Source organism: Lissotriton vulgaris, chromosome 7 (assembly GCF_964263255.1).
Source record: "Lissotriton vulgaris chromosome 7, aLisVul1.2, whole genome shotgun sequence".
Taxonomy (NCBI): domain Eukaryota; kingdom Metazoa; phylum Chordata; class Amphibia; order Caudata; family Salamandridae; genus Lissotriton; species Lissotriton vulgaris.
Genome location: NC_141695.1, coordinates 1,751,227,715 through 1,751,252,807, shown reverse-complemented (window position 1 = coordinate 1,751,252,807; position 25,093 = coordinate 1,751,227,715). Strand labels below are relative to the sequence as shown.

Below are 25,093 nucleotides of genomic sequence, written 5' to 3'. Positions count from 1 at the left end.
TACGGACTCGAAAAGGACCGACGAGGAAGCAGAGTCTCTCTTCCTTTTGAGCGGAATTTGATAGGGTTCCATTGGCTTCTCCAGCAAGATCTTCCGTTTGAAGAGGGTGAGTCTTCCGGTTGCAGAGTCAATCTACAACTTCTTTGAGCTTTCAGAAGGTGGAGTGGAGCCGACGCCTTCAGTGGTGGCGGTCGTTCCTTTAAGTTTTGACATTTTGCCAGGGTCGGTGCCCTGTGCCGGCTTAGAAGTTTTAGGTCTTGCAGTCGGAGGCAGTCCAAAAACTATAGGTGGGGGCCCCGATGGCGGATTGACTTTTTTCACGGCCATCGCCAACTTCGAGCCAGGTGTTGCGCTGGGATCCCCAAAATGGCCGCGGCTTGAAGCGTCACGTTCCAACGCGGCCATTTTGTGCTCGTCTTCGAGAACCTTCACCAGCATCAACTTGTATGCATTCGGACTGAGGGGCGACTGTGACTCAAGTCCGTCTTCAGTGTCCACGCCCCCGAGGGCAGCCTTAGATGACGTCGCACCGTCTCTTCGGGCCTTTGGCACCTTCTTGGATGTACCGATCTTCGGGTTGGCACCCTTCTGTAACCCTGAAGGGGCAATGACACTCTGAGCCTTCATAGGATCCGATGGAACGAGGCTTCGCGAAACGAATACTGGTTTGACCAGTTTGAGTTTCGGTTTAGATTTGTCTTTAGTCCGTTTCGGTTTCGTTTTCGAAGGTGTACCCACCGAAGGCTCTGAATTATTCTTAGCCGGGCAAGGTTGCGGGGCTGTAGAATGAGTAGAAAGATCTTGGCTAAGGCCTTCCGGCGATGCTTCGACCTGAGCCGTTGACAAGACAGTGTCACTTTCGACCCCCGAATGTTCGGGCGGGTCTTGCTCATCGCTGGAGCCGCCCTCTGCGGCTCCAATAGCCATACCGTCGTCTCTTACCTCGACGGCTTCATCGTCTTCTATGTGTTCATCGTCTACCTCTTCTCCGTAGTGAGAATCTTGACAGGAGACCGGGTCGGAGAAGTGCTCTGGTTCCTCCTCTTGGACGCCTTCATCGTCCCCAGCCTCGAAGATATCCTCCACATCCGACGCTCTCCGCGCCGGTAGTCTCGCCTCACGTCGAAGAGCGAGCGCCTCTTCCGACCTAAATTTCGAACAGGCCAATCAACTCTCCTCGTCGTGGTCTGGAGACAGAAATCTATAGCACACAGGGTGCACGTCTGAGAGAGGGTCCTTCGCGTTACAGACTGGGCAACGTTTAAACGGGGCCTGGAATTCCATTGTCGATGTCAATCCTCGTTCGGGCCTAAAAAGCTGAGAGCACACGTGCTCAAGTATCCGGGAACCGGATAAGGTAACTCAGAACCGAACGAAGTACAATACCGACGCTTAAAGAGGCCTTTTGGCCTGAAGAAAAATAGTTTTTCCTATAGGTTCCGAACAAGAGTCACGGAACACATCCGAACCCAATGGCGGAAAAAAACAATCTGAGGATGAAGAGGATGCCCATGCGCACTGTAGTCCAGGGGAGGAGCCACCTATCTCGTGATACTTCAAAGACTCTTCCAGGACAACAAGGTGCAATCATCCGGACCCAACACTAGGCGGCGATCTACGCACAAGATATGAATTTAGCGGCCCACATTCCTTGAACACACACTTTAGCATTGAGCTCAATGGGTTTTCTACATATGAGTACAGTTGATTACTTTATGGATTACTTTGGTAGTTCCAGGACTAGATCTTAGATTCAGTCCTGGGGTCTAAGCTGAAACCAGATTAGCAAAAACGTTTTAGTTACTGTAGTGAATTTTCATGAATTTAAAGCTGTTTTAAAAGTTCACACTTAGAGACTTTTCAATGTAAATCTAACAATGTTATTCAATGGGAGGAAATTCAGGTGCAGGTAAAGTACGATAGCGTTACTTTTGTAACCCAGCACTGGTCTCAAAGGGCAAGCTCTGGGGGCTTCACTCAAAACAGGTAGGTAATTGCGTTTCAGTATTTCGTATGATTTTTAAAAAATATTTGAAGTTTTCAAAAGTAGACAGAAGAAATTTCATAGAAAAGCAGTCAATGGGTTCCTAAGGAGAAAATACAGATTACTAGTAAACTCGCTAGGGATTACTTTTGCAGTTCAGTACTGGGCTGAAAGGTACAGTACTGGCTTCTCCTCTGATCACAGGTGAGTTCTTCGGAATTCGGACTTTGGCTGATTTTATAGGAATATTTTCAGTTTTCAAAACTTCACACTTAGAACATTTTCGAGTCAAAATGGGTCAATGTTATCCAAAGGCAGGTAAGTGAATTACCGATTTCCAGGTGAGTACTTGGTTGGTGAAGTTAAGGTTCTGGGTATAGACTCAGGGGTCCCCCAGGGTCAGGTAAGTACAGTTAGTTCAGTCCCAGCAGGCACAGGGGCGGCCGGGTGCAGAGGTAGTAAGGCTCAATGATATCCAATGAGGGAAAGGGGGCCTTCGGTTGGTGGCTGCTGGCTGGCAGGTCACGCGGCTCTGGGAGCTAGGCTCCTGGTCACTTGCTCAGGGCAAGGGGGGGAAGTAGGATAGGACAAAGAGGTCAGAGCCAGCGGCACTCGGGCGGTTGGGTGCGTGGTGCTTTTGAGCCGTCGGGCACTCCATGTTATCCAATGAGGATCTTGAGCGAACAAAGGCTGCAGGCTCGGGGACGGAGACTCTCCAGGGGCGACCAGCACTTCAAGAGGTAAGTTTGATCTTGGAGCACAGGTAGGTAACCCAAAGGGAGGCACAGGGGGCAGTAGGGTGCCGGGGTATCTTTGGGTGTCGGAAAAAATTACCCTCTGCTAGTCGCGGTTGGGGTGGCGCCTGGTTCTGAGTCTGCAGGCGTTGGCTGGTTCGTCGAGGAGGGCCTTTGGGCACTAGACTTCGGGTCCCAGTCGTCGGGGGGACGTCCTCGTGGTCTTGGTTCGTGTTGGCCCGGCCCGGGCTCGGCTGGTGAAGAGTGGGCTGGTCCGGAGCTTCCTGGTGGGCACCAGGTGGGTTGTTGCAGCAGAGCCTCTGATGATGGGAGTCCCAATCTTCAAGAGGGTCAAGGCAGGCAGGTCCTCCGGGTGTCCCAAGGTTGCTGTCCGCGGGGGTCGCCGGGTTTAGGCAGGAGCAGGTTCCAGGATCAACAGGCCAGTAGGGCTGGAGCCAAGTCAGTTGTTGTTGTCCTGTTAGCAGCTGCACGACGGGTCTTCTTCTTGATCTTCTTTCTTCTTTTCTTATCAGGAGCCGAGGAAGGAAAGTTCAGGGAGCCCCTAAATACTAAATTTAGGGGCGTTACAGGTAGGGCAAGGGCAGGGACCAATGGGTCCCTGCCCTGGGGTGAGTACACCCCCTAGCCTGCTCCTCTCCTGTGGGAGGGGGGCAGGAGCCTAGCTGGGATTGGGCAGGGCTGCCCATCTACAAGATGGCCGGAGCCCGGGGTTGTGCTTCACCTCGCCTCCTCTACCTGAGGGGTGGAGTTTACAAAGGTTGGCACACCCCCCTCCTGACGTAGTTTTTCCCGCCAGTCTTCCCGCCAGTGTGGGGGTAGAACTGGTGTGGGCCAGTTGCTGGGTACAGCAAATGGTCAGGAGAAGCTCTCAGAGGCAGTATGCCTTTGAAGCTTCCCCCTGTCCATCCTGGGGGAGGAGACCTAGCACCTCGCCCAGGATGTGCATTGTTGCAGGCCCAGGAGAGCGGAGGGCTCTCCACCCAGGGGTCCAGCAACATGTCTGCTGTGTGGCAGCCTCTGCAGCCACTCAGCCCAGACGTGGATTGTAGGTTCGGGTTTTGGAGGGCATGCCCCCTGGTGCATTTTTCATTAAATCCCACACTGGCATCAGAGCGGGTTTAATGTGCTGAGAAGTTTGGTACCAAACTGGTCAGTCTCCAGTGTAGCCATTATGGTGCTGTGGAGTTCGTAATGACAACCTCCCAGCACCATATACTCTTAATGGCATCAGTGCCCTTACAGTGCCCAGGAATGACCCTGGGTACTGTAGGGGCACAGGGCTCATGCACCGGTGCCCTCACCTCTGGCATAGGGCACCCCGCTAGAGGGGTGACTGAGGTATGCTAGGGCAGTGGGTTCTGTGGGCATGGCACCCAGGGATGTGTATCATGTCGACTCTTGTTTTAGTTCTGTACTTAGGCACCCAGCCTGCAAAGGCAGTGTGTGGGTGCTAGGGTACAGGGCCCCTGAGGGTGGCACAATAAGTGCTGCAGCCCTCAGGGGCCTTCTCTGGTCACCATGCCCTGGGTATCTAGGGTACCATTTACTAGGGGCTGACAGGTGGCCAGAGATGCCAATTGGGTCTTTTGTTTCAGCATAGTTTTAGGGAAGGAACACGCCCTGGGTACCTGGATGGCAGGAACCCAGGGCACACTCAGTCAAAGCACATCAGCAGTTCAGAAAAAAGTGGGGGCATACCAATGCAAGAAAGATGGCACTTTCTCACAGCGGTCGAGCAGTAGAGCAGTATCAGAGGACAGTGTTAATTAAGCATTTGTTGTTCACACTCAGTCAGCAAATGAATTCATACACTCAGACTGAACTTCAGACCAATTGTTTTTGTATGAAAATATTCTTTTAGCTATTTTATTTCCAATTTCCTAGAACAACGCAAACCTGGCACAGGTAAGCGATAAGTACTTAGCAGTAAATATACAGTTGAAATATATCATAGATTGTAATTGTATATGCACTTTGTTTTGACTGAATACAGTACATAGACTTGAATAGGCTTTTCAGTAAAATACCAGGTAGATTACTTTTTAGATTACTTTTCTTACTCAGTGTAGATACTACACTGGGACATTTCCTGTAAACAGGTAAGTAAAAGTGTTTTTGTTATACAGTACAATTTTAAGGATTTCCTTTAGGTTTTCAAACTCCACACTTAAAAACTTTTCTAAGAAAAACCGTCAATGTTGTCCTGAGGATGAAAAGAATGTTATCAGATTTACGGTAAGTATTCGGTAGTGGGAGTTGAGGTTCCGGGGGTAGACTCAGGGGTCTCCCAGGGTCAGGGAAGCACTCTTGTTACACCCTCAGTAGCACTAGGGCGGCTGGGTGCTGAGGCCCAATGTTATCCAATGGGGGATAGGGGGCCTTCAGTTGGTAGCTGCTGACGAGCAGGCCACTTGGTTGTGGGAGAAAAGCTCCTGGACTTTAGCTCAGGGCAAATAGGGAAACAAAGTAGCACCAAAGGTGTAACCTCAGCTGCACTAGGGCGACCGGGTGCAGGGTGCTGTTTCGATGGAGGGCGCCACCTTGTTTGCAATGGGGAACCTCTGGTTTGCAAAGGCACTTTAGGCCTGGGGACGAAGGTCTTCTGGGTGCGACCACCACTATGAGAGGTAAGTTGGTATATTAGGGGTTGGTTAGGCACCGTCGGTTTGGCCACCCAAGGCCGTGGGGCGTCCGGTGCAAGGGTGCCTTTTAGGGTGTGACCTTCCTACCAGCTCCAGGTTGCGTTTAGGGGGACCTTCGAATTTAGGCTGCAGGCGTCGGCTTGAGGCAGGTTGGGAGTTGCCGGATCTTTGGTCAGGATCACTGGGGTGTTTGCTCGCTCGGGCTGTGCACGACGGTTGCAGAGTGGTGCAGATTTGCAGTGTCCAGTTGGAGGCAGAGGTTGGAGATGAACAAATCAGGTGTTCACGGGAGACACAGTCTTTGTGGTTGAAGGCAGGCAGGTCCTCCGGAGTTTTCGACTTAGCTGGCTGCAGGACACACCGGGATTTCGCAGGAGCAGGTTCGAGGTGGGGACAGGCTGGTAGGGCTGGGGCCAAGTCAGTGGGCATCTTCCTTTTGTTAGCTTCTGCACAGCTGTTTGATGGTCTTCTTCTTTTCTTGTAGTTTTGTCTGGTCTGAGGTAGAAAGATTCAGGAGTGCCCCTAAATACTAGATTTAGGGGCGTTACAGGTAGGTAAATAGGTTGGGACCAATGGGTCCCTTCCCTGGGGTGGGTACACCCCCCTATTATGCCACCCTCCAGTGGGGGCGGGGGGGGGGCATAAGCCTTTCCCTGGTTGACTGGCTCCCCCCATCTGCAAGATGGCGGGGACTGAGAGTTGTGCTTCACCTCACCTCTCCCCCCTGAGGGGTGAAGTTGGCAGAGGTGGGCACGCCTCATGTCATCACTTGTTTTTCCCGCCGGTTCTCCCGTCCAAAGTGGGGTTCAGAACCAGTGGGGACCAGTTGCTGAAAGCAGCAAGTGGCATTGGGAAGTTCATAAAGGCAGCAAGCCTTTGAAACTTCCCCTTCGTGAACCGTGCCCATCCTGGGGGAGAAGGCTTGGCACCTTGTCCCAGGATGTGCAGTATTTCAGGCCCCCGAGAGCAGCAGGCTCTCCACCCAGGGGCCTAGAACCATGTCTGGTGGTAGCAGCTGAAAGCAGCCACTCAGCCTGGTCAATAGTTGTAGGTCGTTTTTCAGGGGGCATCTCTCAGATGCCCTCTGTGTGCATTTTTCATTAAATCCAACACTGGCATCAGTGTGGGTTTAATGTGCTGAGAAGTTTCATACCAAACTTCTCAGTTTTCAGTGTAGCCATTATGGTGCTGTGGAGTTCGTAATGACAAACTCCCAGCACCATAAACTCTTAATGGCAGCACTGCACTTACATTGTCTAAGAATGGACTTAGACGCAGTAGGGGTACAGGGCTCATGCACCTGTGCCCTCACCACTGGTATAGGGCACACAGCTAGAGGGGTGACTGATCTATGCCATGGCAGTGGGTTGTAGTCATGGCACACAGGGATGTTCACTTTGTTCTGCACCATGACATGCAGCCTGCAAAGCGAGTGTGTGAGTGTCAGGGTACAGGACCTCTAAGGGTGGCACAATAAGTGCTGCAGCCCTTAGATGTCTTTCCTGGTCACAGTGCATTGTGTACCTGTGGTACCATTCACCAGGGGCTGACCTGGTATACTACTCTGAGTAAGAAAAGTAATCTCAAAAGTAACTTACCTGTAATTTTACTGTAAAGCCAATTTAAGTCTATGTACTCTATTTACAAAGTATTGCATTTCTCTGAAACTATACTGTAAGTCAAAACGAAGTACATATAACATTCAAACTGTTTACATACTGCATTACTACTGTAAAGTATTTATTGCTTACCTGTGCCAGGCTTGCTTGGTTCTGGTAAAAGAATATTTTTATACAAAAACAATTGGTCTGAAATTCAGCATTTGAGGGTATGATATGAATTAATTTACTGACTGAGTGTGTACAACAAATGCTTAACACTTTCCTCGGATACCGCCTTACTGCTCGACCACACTACCACGAATAGAGAGTAAGGTGCTATCTAACTTTACCTCTGCCTACCTTTAGGGTTCCACTGGACTCTGCACACCATACATCACTTTGCCATGCTGAAACTAAGAAAAAGAGGATGCCCACTGACTTTGCCCCAGCCCTACTGGCCTGTCCCCACCTCAAACCTGCTCCAGCAGAATTCCGGTGTGTCCTGCAGCCAGCAACCTCAAGCACCCAGAGGACCGCCCTGCTTTCCGCAAGCAAGACTGTCTTCCGTGAGCACCAAATTTTCTCACCCACAGACTCCGGCTCCGGCCAAATGCCTTGAAAAGTACCATTTACACTTACCTGTGCCAGGCTTGCTTGGTTCTAGAAAATAAATATAACTAAAAAATGTTTTTATACAAATCAAATTGGTCTAGGTTCAGTCTTTGAGCGTGTGGCATCAGTTGCCGATTGAGCATGTGCAACAAATGAATATCACTATCGTCTGATAAAGCCTTACGGCTTGCCCACACTACTACAAGTAGAGAGTAAGGTGCTACCTACTTTTACCTCTGCCTACACCTTTGGGGATCCACTGGAGACTGTGCACACTATACCTCATTTGGTATAGTATATGCAGAGCCAGCTTCCTACACTTTGAGAATGTTCTCAGTGCTGATGTTAGGCCAAATGGAAATACTGTCCCCTGATAATGATACTGCTTAACAAAGAATCTTAAAAACATTCAATGGTTTCTGGAGATTGGAAAATGAAAGTATGCATCGAGAAGGTCGATGAACCAAAGCCAATCTCCCTGGTGTATTGAGGATAGATTCGATGTAATACCGGCACCCAGAGCCTTCAACGCTAGGTGAATGGCTGGAAGCTCCAGGAAGTTGATGTGGAGACACTGGTATTTGGTCTCCCACTGACTCTGTACATCTGTGGAATAGGGTCGAGGAAAGGTCGCTTTTGCAACAGGTTGCTGGTGTTCCACCACTGCAGAGAGTGATCAGTGTGGTGGTTGATCAACGCTAGATTGTCCCAATGGCCCTCTGCATGAGACCACTGTTGCACCAAACATTCCTGCAACAAACGCATTTGAAGCCTCGCATGAGGTACTATAGCAATGCATGAGGCCAGCATACCTAAGAGGCCCATGAGTGTCCTGAATTGTTGACCTGGTAGGAATAAGGGAATCATTGTCTGAAAGTATTAAATCATTATAGAATTTGGATAGGCTAAACCTGTTATCGTCTTGAGACTAGACCATAGATGAGGATCGATCTATAGGGGTTGGAGGTGGGATTTGCTGGCTTTGATGGTAAACCTTAAGTGATGAAGGAGGTCTATTGTGACCTGTGTGTGCCCGCAGCAAAGGGTGGCAGCTTTGATAAGCCAATTGTCCAGACACGGGAAAACATGGACACCCTGTATGTGGAGGGGAGGAGCAGCCACTGCAAGACACTTGGTGAATACTAGATCCAGTAGTGACATTAAGAGGGAGCACTTTGAGCTGATAGTGCTTTCCGCTGACCACAAATCTGATATTAGCAAGGAGTTGGATGTATTGGGATGTGGAAACAGGCATGTTTTAGGTCTAGTGCAGTCATAAGATCACCTTGCTGTAGAAGCGGGATGACATCCTGAAGGGTTACCACTTGAAAATGCTCTCATAGGATGTATTCGTTTAGGGGCCTGAGGTCCAGAATGGGCCTTAGAGACCCGTCTTTTTCCGGAATCAGGAAGTAAAGTGAGTACAGCCCTGTTGTACATTGCTGGTAGCTGGGAACCGGTTGTATAGCTCCCTTGAGGAGGATGACTGTGAACTCCTCTTTGAGTAGCGTTTGATGTTCCAGTGATAGTCTGTGTTTTTGCGAAGTGGAATAGTGGGTGGCGTGGAAGTGAGCTCCAGACAATAACTCTGTTGGAAAATATCCAACACCTACCGGTCTGATGTAATGGTTTGCCATTTGGGAAAGAAACTTTGTACATGTTCCCTGACAGGTGTTGTGTGGTCAGGGGGAAGAAGAAGGATGTCAGGGTTTGGTGGCGGGTCTAGCGCCTTATGGAGAACTACTGTTGCCTCTGCCTCTGGAACGGTTTCCCCTATAGGACCCTCTAAAATAATCACTGGGAGAGGTTTGATGGCCCTTGGTGCGCTGGTAAGACATAGAGGGTTCAGAGGGGGTGACCTGTTCACTTCCCCGGTAAGGGGTGCGGTGAAAGGAGCTACGGGGAGCTGCTATTTGCAGTACCCGCATTGCTTTTGCTCTCTTCGTATCCTTTTTTATCTTTTCCAAAGCCTGGCCCACTTGTGAGCCACAAAGATGGTCCCCATCAAAAGGCATATTCAGCAAGTTCTGCTGAACTTCACGCTTGATGCCAGATATGGGTAGCCATGCATGTCTGCGTAGCAGATAGCTAGAATTTACCCCATTAGCAGTGGTATCAGCTGGGTCTAGGACACCGCTAATAGACGTATTGGAAATTAGCTTGATCTCTGAGACTATATCATGGTCACGCCTTTTATGCTTTTCAGGGAGGTATTGGAGACGCTCCTCCATCTCGTCCCAGTAGGCATGGTCATTTCTTGCAAGAAGGCCCATGGAATTTGCAATGCGCCAGTGGTTGGCCGATTGCACGGCTACTTATTTTCCTGTCGCATCTATGAGCTTGCTTTCCTTATATGGTGGTAAAGCCTCTCTGCTCGCCTCGGAGTTCGCTCTAGTACGGGCAGTGGTGATTACTAGGGAGCCATGTGAAAGATGACCACAAATATATAATATATACAAACACAGATGAGGACGTCATATTTTTTTATCCACCTTAGGTGTTATATCCTAGCCTGGACAGGATCCTTAAAGATTTCAGGGGTGTGGTGCAGCATGCCCTTAAGTAAAGGGCCATACTGAGTGAAGCGATAAGCGGAGGAAAGTCTCAAACAGGAAGTCGTCCTCTGAAGTCACCCTGGGAAGTTGCATTTTGTTGAAGGAGGTGGCACTGCAGATAAGTGCATGAAAAGATGTAGAATCATTGGTTGGAGGGCAGGGTACAGGTCTGGGAATGTGTCCCCTGGTGAGTTTATATAAGAGTGCCATGGGTCCACCGTGGAGGAGTGACAAATGTGTCATCATCCCCATCATGCCCACCAGTCTCAGAATGTGGAGACCCCCTGAAGAGTGATGTCAAAGGGGTCCCCTGAAGAAAGAAATGGGGAAGGTGAACGGTGAGGTGGAGGAACAGGTGGAGGTGATGGAGGTGAAGAGGGGTAGGGGGCTTTTAGCCTTATCAACCTTCCTCTGCAGCTATCTAGGAACTAAAATGTCCAAGGCCTCCTCGAAGGACAGTTGATGTTTGGAGGAGTGGCAGCGAGGACAACACCAAAAAGGTGTTCATTCCAGACGACCGAGGCATGGTAGAAAGGCGCGATGGAGATGAGATTACTCCCCGAGAGGTGAGGCCCAGGAGGGGCCGCAGTAGATATAAATCCCGCTCTGGCACAATATTTGAATGTCGACCCGCAAAAGAAAGAAGGGTAACACGATCGAGGAACAATATAGACAGTAAGAAGGTACTGTGTGAACCGAAAAGAGCACCATGAAATTGTCGGACCGGAATACACTGCAGAACCAGACAGCGGAAAGAAAACAATCTGACAATGGAGTCGATGACCATACACATTACCAGCAAGAGAAGGAGTCGCACTACTACGTGACTCAAAAGACTTCTTTGAAATAAAACAACTTGCACACATCCGGGCCCAACACTAGATGGCAGGAGTATGCACAGCATGTGCATCTACAGCTGCACATGCCTCGCACACACAGTTCAACCCCTGGTAATGTGACATATCAGTTGAGTAAAATCAAAGGCAATGAGTATAGTATTTATGCAGCTCATACAGAGTAGAAAATGGCACATAAAACCGCACAGCTAATTTTAAATATAGAGAATAATATTCAAAGTAAAATAAGACCAAAACAACAGAAATCCAATAAGAGCAATGGGGAAATGAAAATAGCACTAAAAAGCACTGATGCACCAAAACTGAAAATGCTAGTCTCCAGGAAAGCAGGGACCCCGGACTGTTCACTGCTGATGGCCTGAAGCCACAGTTCTACTTAACACCAAACTGGATAACAAAGTACTCCTCTCCAGCAAATGATTCTCTGAGGGTAGCAAGATAGAGCAGGCCAAGACTCACTCAATGAGGTGAAGTGGGCTATACCAACTAACAAGATCAATGTCCAGACAGTGCTTTATTTAATTTTATAAAATAAAAGTACTTTAATAAACACAAGAAAAATATACTACACAAACTAAAATACTCAGGGAAAACCAAAAGTCTCTAAAACCCTCTGGGCCAGAGCTTTGACCCCAAACAGTAAAAGTCTGAGAACGCTAACCACTATAAAAGGAATATGCTACTTACCAGTATGCATCTGTTCTTGGCATGTAGGGCTGCTGACATTCATATCTGTGCATAGATCGCCGCCTAGTGTTGGGTCCGGATGATTGCACTTGTTGTCTTGGAAGAGTCGTCAAAGTACCAAACGATAGGTGACTCCTCCCCTGGACTACAGTGCGCATGGGCATCTTCTCCATCCTCAGATTGTTTTTCACCATTGTGGCAGAGATGGAGATAGTAAAGTAAGAGATGGCCATGCCAGAGAGAATGCTGCAGCTGCTACAGGCACCGGGGAGGAGGGTGGGCGATATGAATGTCAGCAGCCCTACATGCCAAGAACAGATGCATACTGGTAAGTAGCATATTCCGTTCGAGGCATGTGGGCTGCTGAATTCATATCTTGTACATAGACTGTATAGCAGTATCTCCTCTAGCGGTGGCTACCTGTGCCAGCTGCAGCAGTTTGAAAAAGAGTTTTGAGGACAGTCTGGCCTGCAGCAGCTTGCTGCTTTGCTTGCACATCTACACAGTAGTGTTTTGTGAAAGTGTGTATGGTAGACCATGTGGCTGCTCTACATATGTCTTCAAGAGGAATATTCCCTAGAAAAGCCATGGATGCCCCCATTTTTCACGTAGAGTGTGCTCTTGGGGGGACAGTTAAAGTGCGTTTAGCCTTTTGATAACATATTTGAATGCATTTAACGATCCATCTGGCTATTCCTGACTTTGATATTGGATTTCCTTTATGTTGTGGTGAAAAAGCAACAAATAATTGCTTTGTTTTCCTAAATGATTTCGTTCTGTCCACATAATAAAGCAGAGCTCTCTTTACATCCAGTGTGTGTAGGGCTCTTTCAGCTACTGACTGTGGATTTTGAAAGAACACTGGCAGTTCTATTGATTGATTAATGTGGAAATTGGATATGACCTTTGACATAAACTTAGGGTTTGTTCTAAGAACCACCCTGTTAGCATGTACTTCCATGAAGGTTTCTTGAATTGTTAGTGCCTGTAACTCACTAACTCGCCTGAGTGAGGTAATGGCAATCAAGAATGCCACCTTCCACGTTAAGAATTGCAGTTCGCATGAGTGCAGTGGTTCGAAAGGAGGTCCCATAAGTCTGGTAAGTACTATATTTAGATTCCAGACTGGGGAAGGTGGGTGTCTTGGAGGGATCACCCTTTTAGCACCTTCCATAAAAGACATTATTGCTTGTACTCTAAACAGTGAAAGGTGTTGCCTGTTTTGAAGGTGTGCTTCTATAGCAGCGAGGTGTAGTCTTATCGAAGAGTATGCTAGGTTGCATCTTTGAAGATGCAGCAGGTAACATATTATGTTCTGTATGGAAGCATCAAAAGGGTTGATTTGGTTATTGTTGCAGTAAATGACAAATCTCTTCAATTTAGCTGCACAGCACGCTCTCGTAGTTGGCCGTCTTGCATCCTTAATGATGTTCATGCAGTCCGGAGGCAAGTTAAGGTATCCAAATTCTAAGACTTCAGGAGCTAGATCGCTAGGTTCATCCGATTGGGATTTGGGTGTCTGATTTCTCCATGGTTCTGAGTTATAAGTTGGGGTGCGATGCGCAGCCGTTGATGAGGAACTACTGAAAGTTCCAGGAACGTTGTGTACCATGGCTGTCTCGCCCATGTGGGAGCAACTAGGATCAGTGTGAGTGACTGCTGCCGCAGTTTGCGTGCCACCAGCGGAATCAGTGGTGCTGGGGGGAAAGCGTACGCAAATCTGCCAGACCCGTTCATCCATATCGCATTGCCTTGTGACCACGGATGTGGGAACCAGGCGGCAAAGTACTGGCATTTTGAGTTTTCGTTTGTGGCAAACAGGTCTATCTCCGGGTGCCCCCACTGCCTGAAGAATGGTTGGAGAACTTGGGGGTGAATCTCCCATTCGTGTAGTTGCTGGCTTTGCCTGCTGAGCAGGTCTGCTATTTGATTGTCTTTCCCTGGGAGGTGTTCTACCAGGAGAAAGATATCTTTTGGAATTACCCACTTCCATATGCTCTGTGCCAAGTGGGACAGCTGTGGAGAGTGTGTTCCTCCCCGTTTCTGGATATAGTACATTGCTGTCATGTTGTCCGTCCGGATCAACACAGTCTTGCTATACAAGTATTTTTGGAATGCTTTTAGGGCTAGGAATATCGCTAGCAACTCTAGTTGATTGATATGCAGTTTCTTTTGCTTGATTGTCCAGAGCCCCTGTACTGTGTAGTGAAGGAGGTGGGCTCCCCAGCCTGTCAGTGATGCGTCCGCTGTTAGTACTAGTTGTTGAACCGGCTCTTGGAACAGTCGCCCCTTGGAAAGGTTTTGTGGGTTCCACCACTGCAGAGAGTTGTGAGCGCAACTGTCTACCAACACTAGGTCTTTTAGTTGTCCTTGAGCTTGGTTCCACTGCCGTGCTAGGCATTCTTGCAATGGATGCATGTGAAGTCTGGCATGGGGGACAATGAATATGCAGGAGGCCATCATGCCTAATGGCTGCATGAAGACTCGAGCTGGTAGAGTGTGTTGTGGCAGAAATTTGCGAATGAGCATCTGCATGCTGGCTATCCTCGCTGAGTTTGAGTATGCCTTTGCCACTAAGGTATCTATAGTAGCTCCCAGATATTGGTGTGTGTGGAACGGTTGCAGATGTGATTTTGGGTAGTTTATTGAAAACCCTAGGCTGTGTAGCAGCTGAAGTGTTTGAGATGTGTCTCTTGCACACTGTTCGTACGATTTTGCTTGTATCAGCCAATCGTCTAGGTACGGGAACACATGGATGTGTTGCCTCCTGAGATGTGCAGCTACTGTCGCTAAGCATTTTGTAAACACTCTTGGAGCCGTGGTAACCCGAAGGGGAGAACCTTGAGTTGGTAGTGTTGACCTTCTATTGTGAACCTGAGGTATTTTCTGTGGGCTGGATGGATGGGTATTTAAAAATACGCGTCCTTGAGGTCCAATGTTGCTAGGAAGTCTCCTTGCTGTAGCAACGGGAGCACTTGCTGTAGTGTGATCATATGGAAGTGCTCCGACAGTATGTATTGATTTAGGGGTCTGAGGTCCAATATTGGTCTGAGGGAACCGTCCTTTGTGGGAATAAGAAAGTATAGGGGTATATTCCTGTCCCCTGGTGTTGGAAAGGGACTGGCTCTATGGCCCCCTTTCCAGCATGCATTTCATCTCTTGTTGTAACAGGGTGATGTGTTCTTTGGACATAGGACGGTGTCCGGGTGGTATGTTTGGTGGGGTAGAAGTGAGTTCTAGGCAATAACCATAATGGATAATTTGTCTCACCCACCTGTCCGTGGTAATTATGTTCCAGACAGGTAGGAACTGTTGGAGCCTGCCTCCGACCGGTGTTAGGTGGTCTGGAGGTAGCGTGATGAAGTCACTGTTTTGTGGCAGAGGAGGCTCTGGTGTTATTGCCTCCACGTCCTCTTCCCTTGTTATTGTTGCCCCTATAACCTCCTCTGTTGGAGTTCTTGTTAAAGGAACCTTGGGTGTTGCCTTTGTATGTAGATGAGGTCTGTGAAGTATTGCCTCGTGTAGCTGCCTGTATGAGGAGCGTCGAAAGGAACCTCTGTGTTGCTGAAACTGCAATGCACCCATTGATTATGCAGTTTGTGTCTTTTTTCATTTTGTCTAAAATGGTGTTGACTGCAGGACCAAAAAAGAAGTCTTGATTGATTGGTTGGTTAAGAATGGTGGACTACACCTCGTTCTTAAAGCCCGAAATACGCAGCCATGCATGTCGTCGTAGTAAAACGCTAGTGTTAATAGACCTGGCTGCAGTGTCGGCTGCGTCAAGCGCACATTTGATGGAGGCGTTTGTAATAAATTTTCCCTCCTGTATGAGGTTATTAGCTTGGGCTTTAAAAGGCTCAGGCTTGTAGGTGTTGCATTAAGCTTTCAAGCTAGTCATAGTGCACTCTGTCGTAAAGAGCTAGCAGAGTCTGTGTATTTGCAATTCTCCATAAATTGGAGGCCTGTGATGCTACCCTTTCACCCGAGGCCTCTAGGATTTTGGACTCTCTTTCAGGAGGAGGAGCCTCCCCTTTTGTCTGTGAGTTGGCCCTTTTGCGTGCATTAGCCACTACCAGTGAGTCTAATGGTAACTGACCTCTGATATAGGTAGGGTCCGCTCTATATTTCTTTTCAATCCTGGGATTGATTACGCATGCCCTGGCTGTATCTTTAAATATATCAGGTGCGTGTTTTAATACCCCCTTTAGCATAGGAAGTGTTCTGACGTTTTTCTCTGAAGTAGGGAAAGTGTCAAATAAGACGTCTTCGTCTATAGGGTCATTGTGCAGGTCTACGTTGTGGTACTGCGCTGCCCTGTCTATTAGTTGGTTGAAGACAATGGTGTCGTCAGTAGGTGACGGCTTTGTTGGGTATGAGGAGACGTCAGGGATGGTATGCGTGTCATATGGGTCAGTTGGCTCTCCCCATGGTTCATTTTGGGGGTTAGGATCCTCTGGGTAGTCAATCATGCTGAGGATCTTCCCCTGTGTCGCCCTCATTGTCCCCATAGTGAGAAGGAGAGTAAGGAGCAAAAGGCGTAGTAGGCATAGTGGGATAGAAAGGATTCAAGGGTCTAGGGAGAAGTCGCAAAATCCTTTTTTTTTTTTTTTTTTTTTTTTTTAGAGGAATGGGGGAATGAGAGTCCGTGTCCAGTGGTCTCTTCTTCCTGTGTAGGATTGTGACTTTACCAGTCTCAGGATTAATATATATTTTTGCCTGGTCGTCTGATGGATCTGGATGAAAGAGTTCTTCTTCCACTGTCCGTGGCTGTGTCTTTGACTTCGTCTGTTTTGGATCGACTATTGCCTCTGGGTCGATAGCCCCTTCTATTTCGACGACTTTCGGTGCCTTATTGCTTTTTCTCGGCTCGGACCCTTTGTTCGGGTCGACAAGTGATTTTGGATCGACCGGGTTTTCCGGATCGATGAGCTTCTTGTGCTCGCAGGTTTTTTCGGTTGACTGTCCTTTGTCGAGTCGATCGCTTTTTTCAGATCGACCGGTCTTTTTGGAGCACTTGTCTTTGGTTCTATAGCCTTCTCCGGCTGGATCACAGGCTTCGATGCGGCACCCTTTACGTCTGCAACCTTCTTCGGTTCGGCGACCTTCGGCACAGCGGGTTTTTTTGGCTCGACGGATTTCTTCGGGTCGGCGCCCTTCGGCTCGGTGGCCTTCTTTGGCTCGACGGCCTTTTTAGGTTCGGCGCCTTTTGGCTCGGCGGCCTTTTCCGGTTTGGCGCCCTTTGGGTCGATGGCCTTCTTCGGGTCGACGCCTTTAGGCTGTACGGGCTTTTTCGGTTCGACGCCCTTCGGGTCGACGCCCTTCTTGGGTTCTAGAACCTTCTTTGGGATCACGTTACTTGGCCCTGGGGTCTCTGAAGGCTTAGTCTTTGGTTTCGGAGCCGAGCCGGACGGCGGGGCTGGCAAATGTTTCTTCAGATCTTGGCTAAGACCTTTTTGCGATGCCTCAACCGGAGCCTTCGGTAACGGGGTAATCGGTGTCGGTGGCAGTGTACTCACGATTTGCCCCGGTGGGATCTCGTCGTCGGAGTCAGAGTAGTCCTCGACGGTAGGTCCGAATCTTCAGCTTCTGGAAGTTCTTGGTCATCAACGAAGAAGTTGTCTGGTTCCGGTGCCTGTCGCTGCATCTCTTGCTTAGCGGCCCGTCGAATCTGGATGGTTTTCTTCGAACGGAATTGGGCACAGGCTGGGCAGGTTTCTTCCTTATGGTCTGGTGATAGGCACTTGTTGCATACTGAGTGTTCGTCAGTATGCGGGAACTTGGAGTGGCATTGTGGGCACCTTTTGAACGGGCTCCTTTCCATCGACAGCAGGCCCACGTGGCGTCGAAAGGGCCCAACGGCCCGCGTCGACGACCGGTTCGAGATGGAAATTCGATCGAGTCAATGAGTACCGAGTGAGAACAATACCGTCAAATTCGATGGCCTTTTGGCCTTTAGAAAAGTCTTGTTTCGATTCCGAAGTTGGAGTATAGGAATAACATCCGAACCCAATGGCGGAAAAAAACAATCTGAGGATGGAGAAGATGCCCATGCGCACTGTAGTCCAGGGGAGGAGTCACCTATCTCGTGATACTTCGAAGACTCTTCCAGGAAAACAAGGTGCAATCATCCGGACCCAACACTAGACGGCGATCTATGCACAGATATGAATTCAGCAGCCCACATGCCTCGAACACATAGTTAATATTGCATTATACAGAGGAAATTGCACAGGGTTAGTCTTCAAAGCTAGAGAAATGGTACCAATACATGCACTGCAGTGATGTAGTTTCAGCTGTTGATGTGAAGTCAAATGTTCCTGGTCTACCTACCACTCCCCTCATGGCAACAGAGGTCTCACCCTTCCTTGACAAGGACACTGCTCTGGTGGTGACAGGGGTCTGCTGTTTTGGCACAGCTGCAGCCACTAGGCTAGCTGTGGGAGGGTAGTGGTAGCCCACACAAAAGGTGGTCTGAGTACAGGTTTTCTAATGGCAGTGCAGCCATGAATACGGTGCCGCTTGCTACCAGTGCAGGACAAGCAAGGTTAAAGCTGGAGACAGTCTAAGTCCGGGGGTAGGGACCAAGGGTTCAGATGGTAAGTTCTTCCAACAGGGCACTTTTACCCCAGCTACAGATGGTAACTGGAAGTCCGCACAGGTTCCTAAAGCACAGGGGGTGGTCAGGGGTGAAGCAGTTTCACCTTCAATGACAACATGGAACACCCTCCCTCCACCTGCATAGAGTCATTCTCAAACGACCTGGAAGGAGAGTAGTAAAGTTTTGTGGTCAGTAAAATATGTGTGCTCTATTCTATGTGCTGGGGCTCCATTGCGCATATTTATTTAAAATGTATTTATTTAAAACACTTATTAAGCGCACTTTCACCTTGCAGGCATCCTGGCGCTGACTAGTTCAAAAAGAAGCGGACAGTGACCGAGGGGGGCGTGAACTTTCAGGCGGTTATCCTGGGGAATAACCAAGTTTTAATCATTCTTCTGAACGGAAAAAGTTCAGTAATTTGCCTAATCTCCAACAGGCGCGTATTCCAGAGTTTGGCAGCTGCCACCTCAAAAGATCTGCCTCCGGCTCTGACTTTCCTAAATCTGGGTACCATTACCAGCTTGGCCGCAGAGGATCGAAGCTGCCTAGTTGGAATATACCAGGCAAATTTCGATTGTAAGGAGGCCGGGCCAATTCCATGGAGAGCCCTAAAAACTATGCAGAGGGCCTTAAATTGTATCCTCTGTCTCACCGGCAGCCAATGCAATTTGCCAAGAAAGGACGGCCCATGTGCTCTTCTCGGAAGCCCCAAAGCCAAACTAACAGCCGTTGATTGGACCCTTTGGAGCATATCCAGCAAGAACCCAGGGGACCCTAGCAAGAGGGCATTGCAATAGTCCAGCCTGCTGAGGATAGTACACCTTACTACTTGAGCACGAGCTTGGGATGGTAAAAGAGGCAAGACTTTCCTCAGGGAGCGTAAGATGGCAAAGCAGCAGGCAGTCGTCTTTTTTACATGCGTCTCCATACTAAGCCTTTGGTCTAACATGACCCCTAGATTACGGACTAAATCCACAGGCCGTACTTTAGTCCCTGTTTCAGGGGTCCAAAAGTTGTCTGGAAACGGCCGGGAGATCTTAGTCCCGGCGCTAAAGAGCACCTCCGTCTTCCCCGCATTAAACTGGAGGGAGTTATCCTTTAGCCATCGTGATGTATCACGCAGACAGTTGTGGAGAGCCTCTACAGATGTTGAATCCTCTCCATCCAAGGAGAGGATCATCTGCGTGTCGTCAGCATAGTTTACAATCCTGATGTTAAAGCTTTTAATGAGTGAAATCAGAGGTTTAAGATACAAGTTAAAAAGTATTGGAATAATTGCTGAGCCCCTTAGGAACCCCATGAGATATCAGAGTAAAGGCTGACTGAAAAGGGGGCAGAGACACCGCCTGCTGCCTATCCTGCAAAAATGATTGGAACCACAACAGAGCAGTACCTCTCACCCCCGCCTCAAACAGCCGCTTCAACAAGATCTCATGATTCACCGTATCAAAGGCGGCAGACATTTAGTGGTTTAAATCCATTTGCCAGGTCTCAGATGAAGCACCTATGTTCAACACTGAGTCCAATGGCGTAAAAAGGTGATGTAAGGTGGAGTCTAAGTGATGACGTATTGTTGGTTTTGGGTACTGATCACCAGTCATTCTAGAAACCAAACCTCAAGAATTAGAAGAAAAAATATGTAATAGTCTAAACCCAACAGCAAATGGCAGGAGATTATGCAGCACATGAAGCAAAACAATTGCTACAAACTAACTGTGTATATGAAGGACTTCAGAGAAAGAGAGCTGTACGAGTTAGAGTCTGTGAAATGGAAAGGGTAAGTGACAAATGAGTGTGGGATAGTCTGTGAGAGCTGAGGTCACAAGAATGAGGGAGCAATACGATAGACTGTGGAAAGACGTTCCAGTGACAGCCCAGGACGGGACAGTTTGCAAACCACAAGGACAGGACTACAATGAGGGAAGAGTGTACCTAGGCAGGAGGAGGGAGCTGTGGGGTAATCCACTGTAAGGCAGAGAAATGGACAGTATCAGGAGAGACAAGGGCCAGCGGAGCGTGCCAGAGCAGGAGGCGTACCTGTGTGAGTTCGTGCAGAGCCTGGCTGTCCCTCTCTCTTCGGTCAGTGCTGTGGATCCCACTGTGGGAAAAGGCTCGTGGTCTTGTCAGCTGGGTTAGAGAGGCAGAGTGGACCGGACGTTCTCCTGAAGGGTGTCCTACCATGGCAGCACTCGTTTTGGAGTCCAGCATAACTGCGGCAGCCGATAACATCTCTGTGGAGACAAAAAATGTAACGGTGAGAAAAGATGTCAGATGAGAGCTGCAGCACCCATTTGAACGTATCCAGACTCTCCTTTAAAGCTGCCACACACAGCACCATGCTAATCATCCATGACTCCACAGCGACCAGCAAATCGCAGAACCCCCATCAGCTTCAGGCATCAATGAACACCATCCTAGAGAGCAAAGGCTTTCCCTTGTCACACTGCCCTGGGTACCTGTGATACCATTTAACAGGGGCTGACCTGTGGCCAGAGATGCCAATTGGGTTTAGGCTTCAATGCAGTGTTAGGGAAAGAACATAGGCCCTGGGTACCTGATTGGCAGGAGCCCAGGGCACACAAAGTCAAAGTACATCAGCAATCCAGCAAAAAGTGGGGTCAACCATGCAGAAAGAGGGCAATTTCTCACAGCAAAGGCCAGTGATTCTTTGGTTCCGGGAGCGTGCTTTATCTGCGGCCTTCAAGGGACACGTTCCAATAGTCAAGTGAGTTCTGGAGTTGCCTTTGGCTCTTGAAGGGGTCCCTCTGTCTAGGGGAACGTGTCTTCGACCTGGGACGAGTCACAGCTGTGCAGCTGTAGGGTGGCTGCTTCAGGTGTAGGTTAACGTGCCTTTGCTTTGTGCAGGTCCTAAGGTCGCAGACTCGCGTCTCTTCTCTGTTGCAAGACAAATCAGATCTGAGGTTCTAGTATCGGGTGTCCCTTAAATACTAGATTTAGCGGCGGATTGATGTGGGTGCAAGTAGCAAATTGACTACTAGCCCCAGCGGCTAATCGACCCCTGAGGTGACCGCATCCGGAGGTCGTACCTTCTTTGCTACCCATAACCCTCTTCCTTGGCTGAACAGACGATGTAACCCACACTAGGGGTGTGGCTAGCAGCTCACCGTCTTGATGTGCCACTTCAATAGCCATCCTGCCAGGGAGGGAGGTGTCACCACCTTCCCAGCCACGCCTTTGTTTCAGACTCTTGGGAGTGTTCACACCTCCTGACAGAGGGTCAGATTCCTGTCTATGCAGCAGCAGATGCAGGCCTATCAGCCAGAGCACAGGAAAGGCTGGGGCAACCAGGTGGGCAATCTCTAAGGTAGCCACCTGGGTGCAGGCTACATCAAACTCGACATGGTTATCATGTCAGGGGTCCCGAGACAAGTTGTTTGATCCAAACATGACCCTTTTCAGTGGTACTGTAATGCAGTTGGTGCCAGCCCATATTATCCTAAGGCCCCCTGGACACAGTAGCTCATATTAGAAAGAGGCCACTATAGGGATGTAAAAGCTTGCACTTATACGTCTGCACCTTTAATATAATGCACCCTGCCTCCTGGGCTCAGGAGGCATAACTCACGGGTGACTGACATATTAGAAATAGTTCTGAAACCTTGCCACGCATGGTGAGGGCAAAGTCAAGCTTGAGCAGTTTGCACTGCTCATTCAGTCTACAATGGCAGACCTGCTATCATCTGTTTACTTGCGTCACTCAGGGAGGCTTCAGACCCTGGTGACTCCTTTGCCCTGGGTACCACTGGTACCACTTACAAGGGACTTATAAGGGGTTAAGGTATTTGCCAATCAGCGTTACCAATTCACATGCATCATATTCTAGGTAGAGAGCACTGGGGACTGGTTGGCAGGCACCAGTGCATTTTCGGTCATAAGCATTAGGGCAACAAGTGTGGGGGTGATCATACAAAAATGGCACTTTCCTACAACCACTGTCACTTTAACATCCATTACAGCCAGGTCTGGGAACTGCAAATGGCCCCCAGCTCCATCATTGTTGAGTCCTGTGGGACGCTGACTATACAGGGCCAGACAGCTCTCACCTAACATAAAAACAGTTCAGACATTTAAAAGGATAACACAGGCTTAAAAATATGTATTTGAGGACAAGTTGAGACTGTTGAACCACCGGGAATACAGACCAGCGGCAAGAACAAGCATCCCAATACACTGTTGAAGCAAACACTCCACTCAGTCTCGGTGTGTGAAGTTGTGTGTCCTTGTAAATTTCATTGTCCGCCCTGTTTTTCTTAATCCCCTATTGAGCATGAAAATCATGCAAGCTCACTGCGAGTGCTCCCTGTTTAACAGCTGTGACACATCAGATTCGGGTATTCATGTCGGGGAGTCCCCCAAAATGTATCCCCAGTTTCAACCCTTTCCACCATGGCTATGTGGAGACTGAAAATGGTGGTCGTGGTTTCTATTTGGGGTAGGGGCTGTTTAACCCGATGCCCTCTGTGGATGCTGCACCCAGCTACATCCTCTCAAAGGCTTGCTCAGTCTGCCAAGACTGAGGGCTTGTCTCATCACGTCTGGGACATGTGAGGGATGCCTTTAACATATGTAATGGGTGAGGGTTTGAGTGTGTATCTTGAATGGCAAGTGTGCTGGTCGCCATGCGTGAGCGGTGTACAACATGTACCTGGCTAAACAATGTCCATAAAGGGCACTGTAAGCTGCACATACACTCTCCTGTCCGCTCCCTTCCTCGAACGCAGGTGGGATAGGCAGCTAGCTCTGACCCTCTGTTGACCCCATTACAATACAATCCATGTTGGGAGTCTTGGCACTCCCCACTTGCAAAAGCAAACTCCGGACAAGGGACACACATTCCACCTGTGCCCATCTAAACTGTCTCAGTGGGTGGTTGGGGGAGATTGGGTGGTGCGCGTTAGCAGAGTAGGAAGCAAGCAATTCTTAAGCAGCAACAGCTGGAAGAGCCTTCTCAAATTGTGACAGAGCATTGAGCCTTTGAAAAACTGCATTTTAGAGGCATACTGTTTTGGGCATCAGGAGTCGCTGTGGATTCTATACCACAAGTGAGGTAGTGGAATCCCACTTTATGGATGTATTTATATTTTACAGCAAAACCAGACAGGACATACGTATCCACTGTCTAACTGAAGAACTGGTATACGGTGCTTCTCCTTTCAAGGGTCCTTTTCCGGGACGTTCTCCAGACATAGCCTTTGTGAGGTGTAAGGCACCTCACAGTGGTGTAATCTCCAGTCTGAAGCCCCCACAAGACGGGCACCAAGAGTTGTGAGGTTTATGCACCTGGCTGATCTGCCCCAACTGAAGAAGTAATCAGGGAAAGACAATAGGATAGGCCTCACCTAGAGGATTCCTCACCTTGCTCAGCTGAGTTTGTAGTCCCACCCATCATCCCCACACCCACCAAAAAGGCTGTGGTAATGAAGACTAATCAGCAGCTTCTTACTAAGCAAAAGACCCAATTGAATAGCTAAAATAAGCCTGCCTCTTGCTTTGGTGTTTCAGTCTCAGAATGCAAGCAATAAACTTACTTAGTATGGGAACACAACCTTCACCTCCATTTTGGGCCGCGGGGTATCCAAAATGGATCCCACAAGCCTCCATTACTCTGCCTCATTCACACCAAGCATGTGCCACGCAGGCTGCGCACATTCACATGCAAAACACACACTCGGAATGATAGTGTGAAGTACTGGGTAAGCACAGAGAAGCAAAACTTGAAACAAGTGGGCCAACAGGCTTTCACACCACTAACACAGATATAAAGGTTTATCTCACCATGGATTCTCAAGACTAGGGACGCTGCCACCAAAGCACTGTGAGCTAAACTCATGGTTGAGACAGTAGTCCGCTGTCAGTAAATGAGGGCACGGTTGGTGCACTCCTTCAAGTCGGTGGCCAAGTTCCAGACCTACTTATGCCGGGGTCAGGTCTCAGCCTCTACGCACACGCTAGATTAGAGTGATGTAAGTCAGGAAACCAGACACAGGCAGTCAGGCAGGAGGCACTCAGGACGGGAGCATGTCTGTACATCATGCAGGTGACAGCCAACTCCCAACAGTATTTGTCTGCCTTGGCTACAGCAGTGGCCCTCTTTCGGCCTCCTGCATCTACTGATTTGCTCGGTTTCTGAGGTCAGAGTTCACCTCACATAGCAGCTCCCCATTACAGACTGAACTCACCTCCTGTAGCTGCTGCAGTGCCAGTTTCTGACATGCTTCTCTCCCTCATTTCTTTGTGCAACCCGCCTGGACCAGGCATCAACTGTTTCACATCAGATGTGGACTTCTTTCGGTCCTTGTTGCACCACTTCCAGTCAGGATGTGCCTTAAAGTGCGCCTCCTTCACCTGCAGAGAGAAGCAGAATTATTGAATCAACACACTAAAGAATTCTCCTGAATCCCCTGCTGACCTCAACATAGATAGAAAAACTACCCTCTTCCATCTCTCCCTGACCTTGCCACAACTGAAGCCCAGTCCTCACATGAGGCACCCACCGCCCCATGAACTCACACTAGACTGAAGCCCCTCCCTCCCTGGCTGACTTCACAGCCTACCACTGCCTACTGACATTTTCTAAGACTGAGGCATCTATTACATTTGACCTCACACAGAACTTCAAACACTCCTCTGTCCCTCACTCTCGCATGAGCATGAAACCGGCTCTTTCCACCCACACTGGCTTCACCACAGTCAAAGGTACTCGCCCCACCCAGCCCTACTTTTAAGGGTCTGCCAACCTCTACCTCTAACCAGTAATCAATCTCCAGTATTCCCCTTC

The 25,093-nt window shown here is 48.9% G+C and overlaps 1 protein-coding gene across 2 annotated transcripts in view; it reads right to left on the bottom strand.

The window, feature by feature from the left end:
* The window catches only part of CIC (capicua transcriptional repressor), a 445,344-nt gene that overhangs the window by 206,642 nt on the left and 213,609 nt on the right, over positions 1-25,093 (bottom strand). For both annotated transcript variants that reach the window (XM_086933054.1, XM_086933055.1), the window contains exons 7-8: positions 24,495-24,660; positions 20,332-20,525 (exon numbers count right to left, since the gene is read on the bottom strand). In XM_086933054.1, the coding sequence (XP_086789180.1) occupies positions 20,332-20,525; positions 24,495-24,660 (360 nt within the window). The remainder of the gene's footprint in view (positions 1-20,331; positions 20,526-24,494; positions 24,661-25,093) is intronic.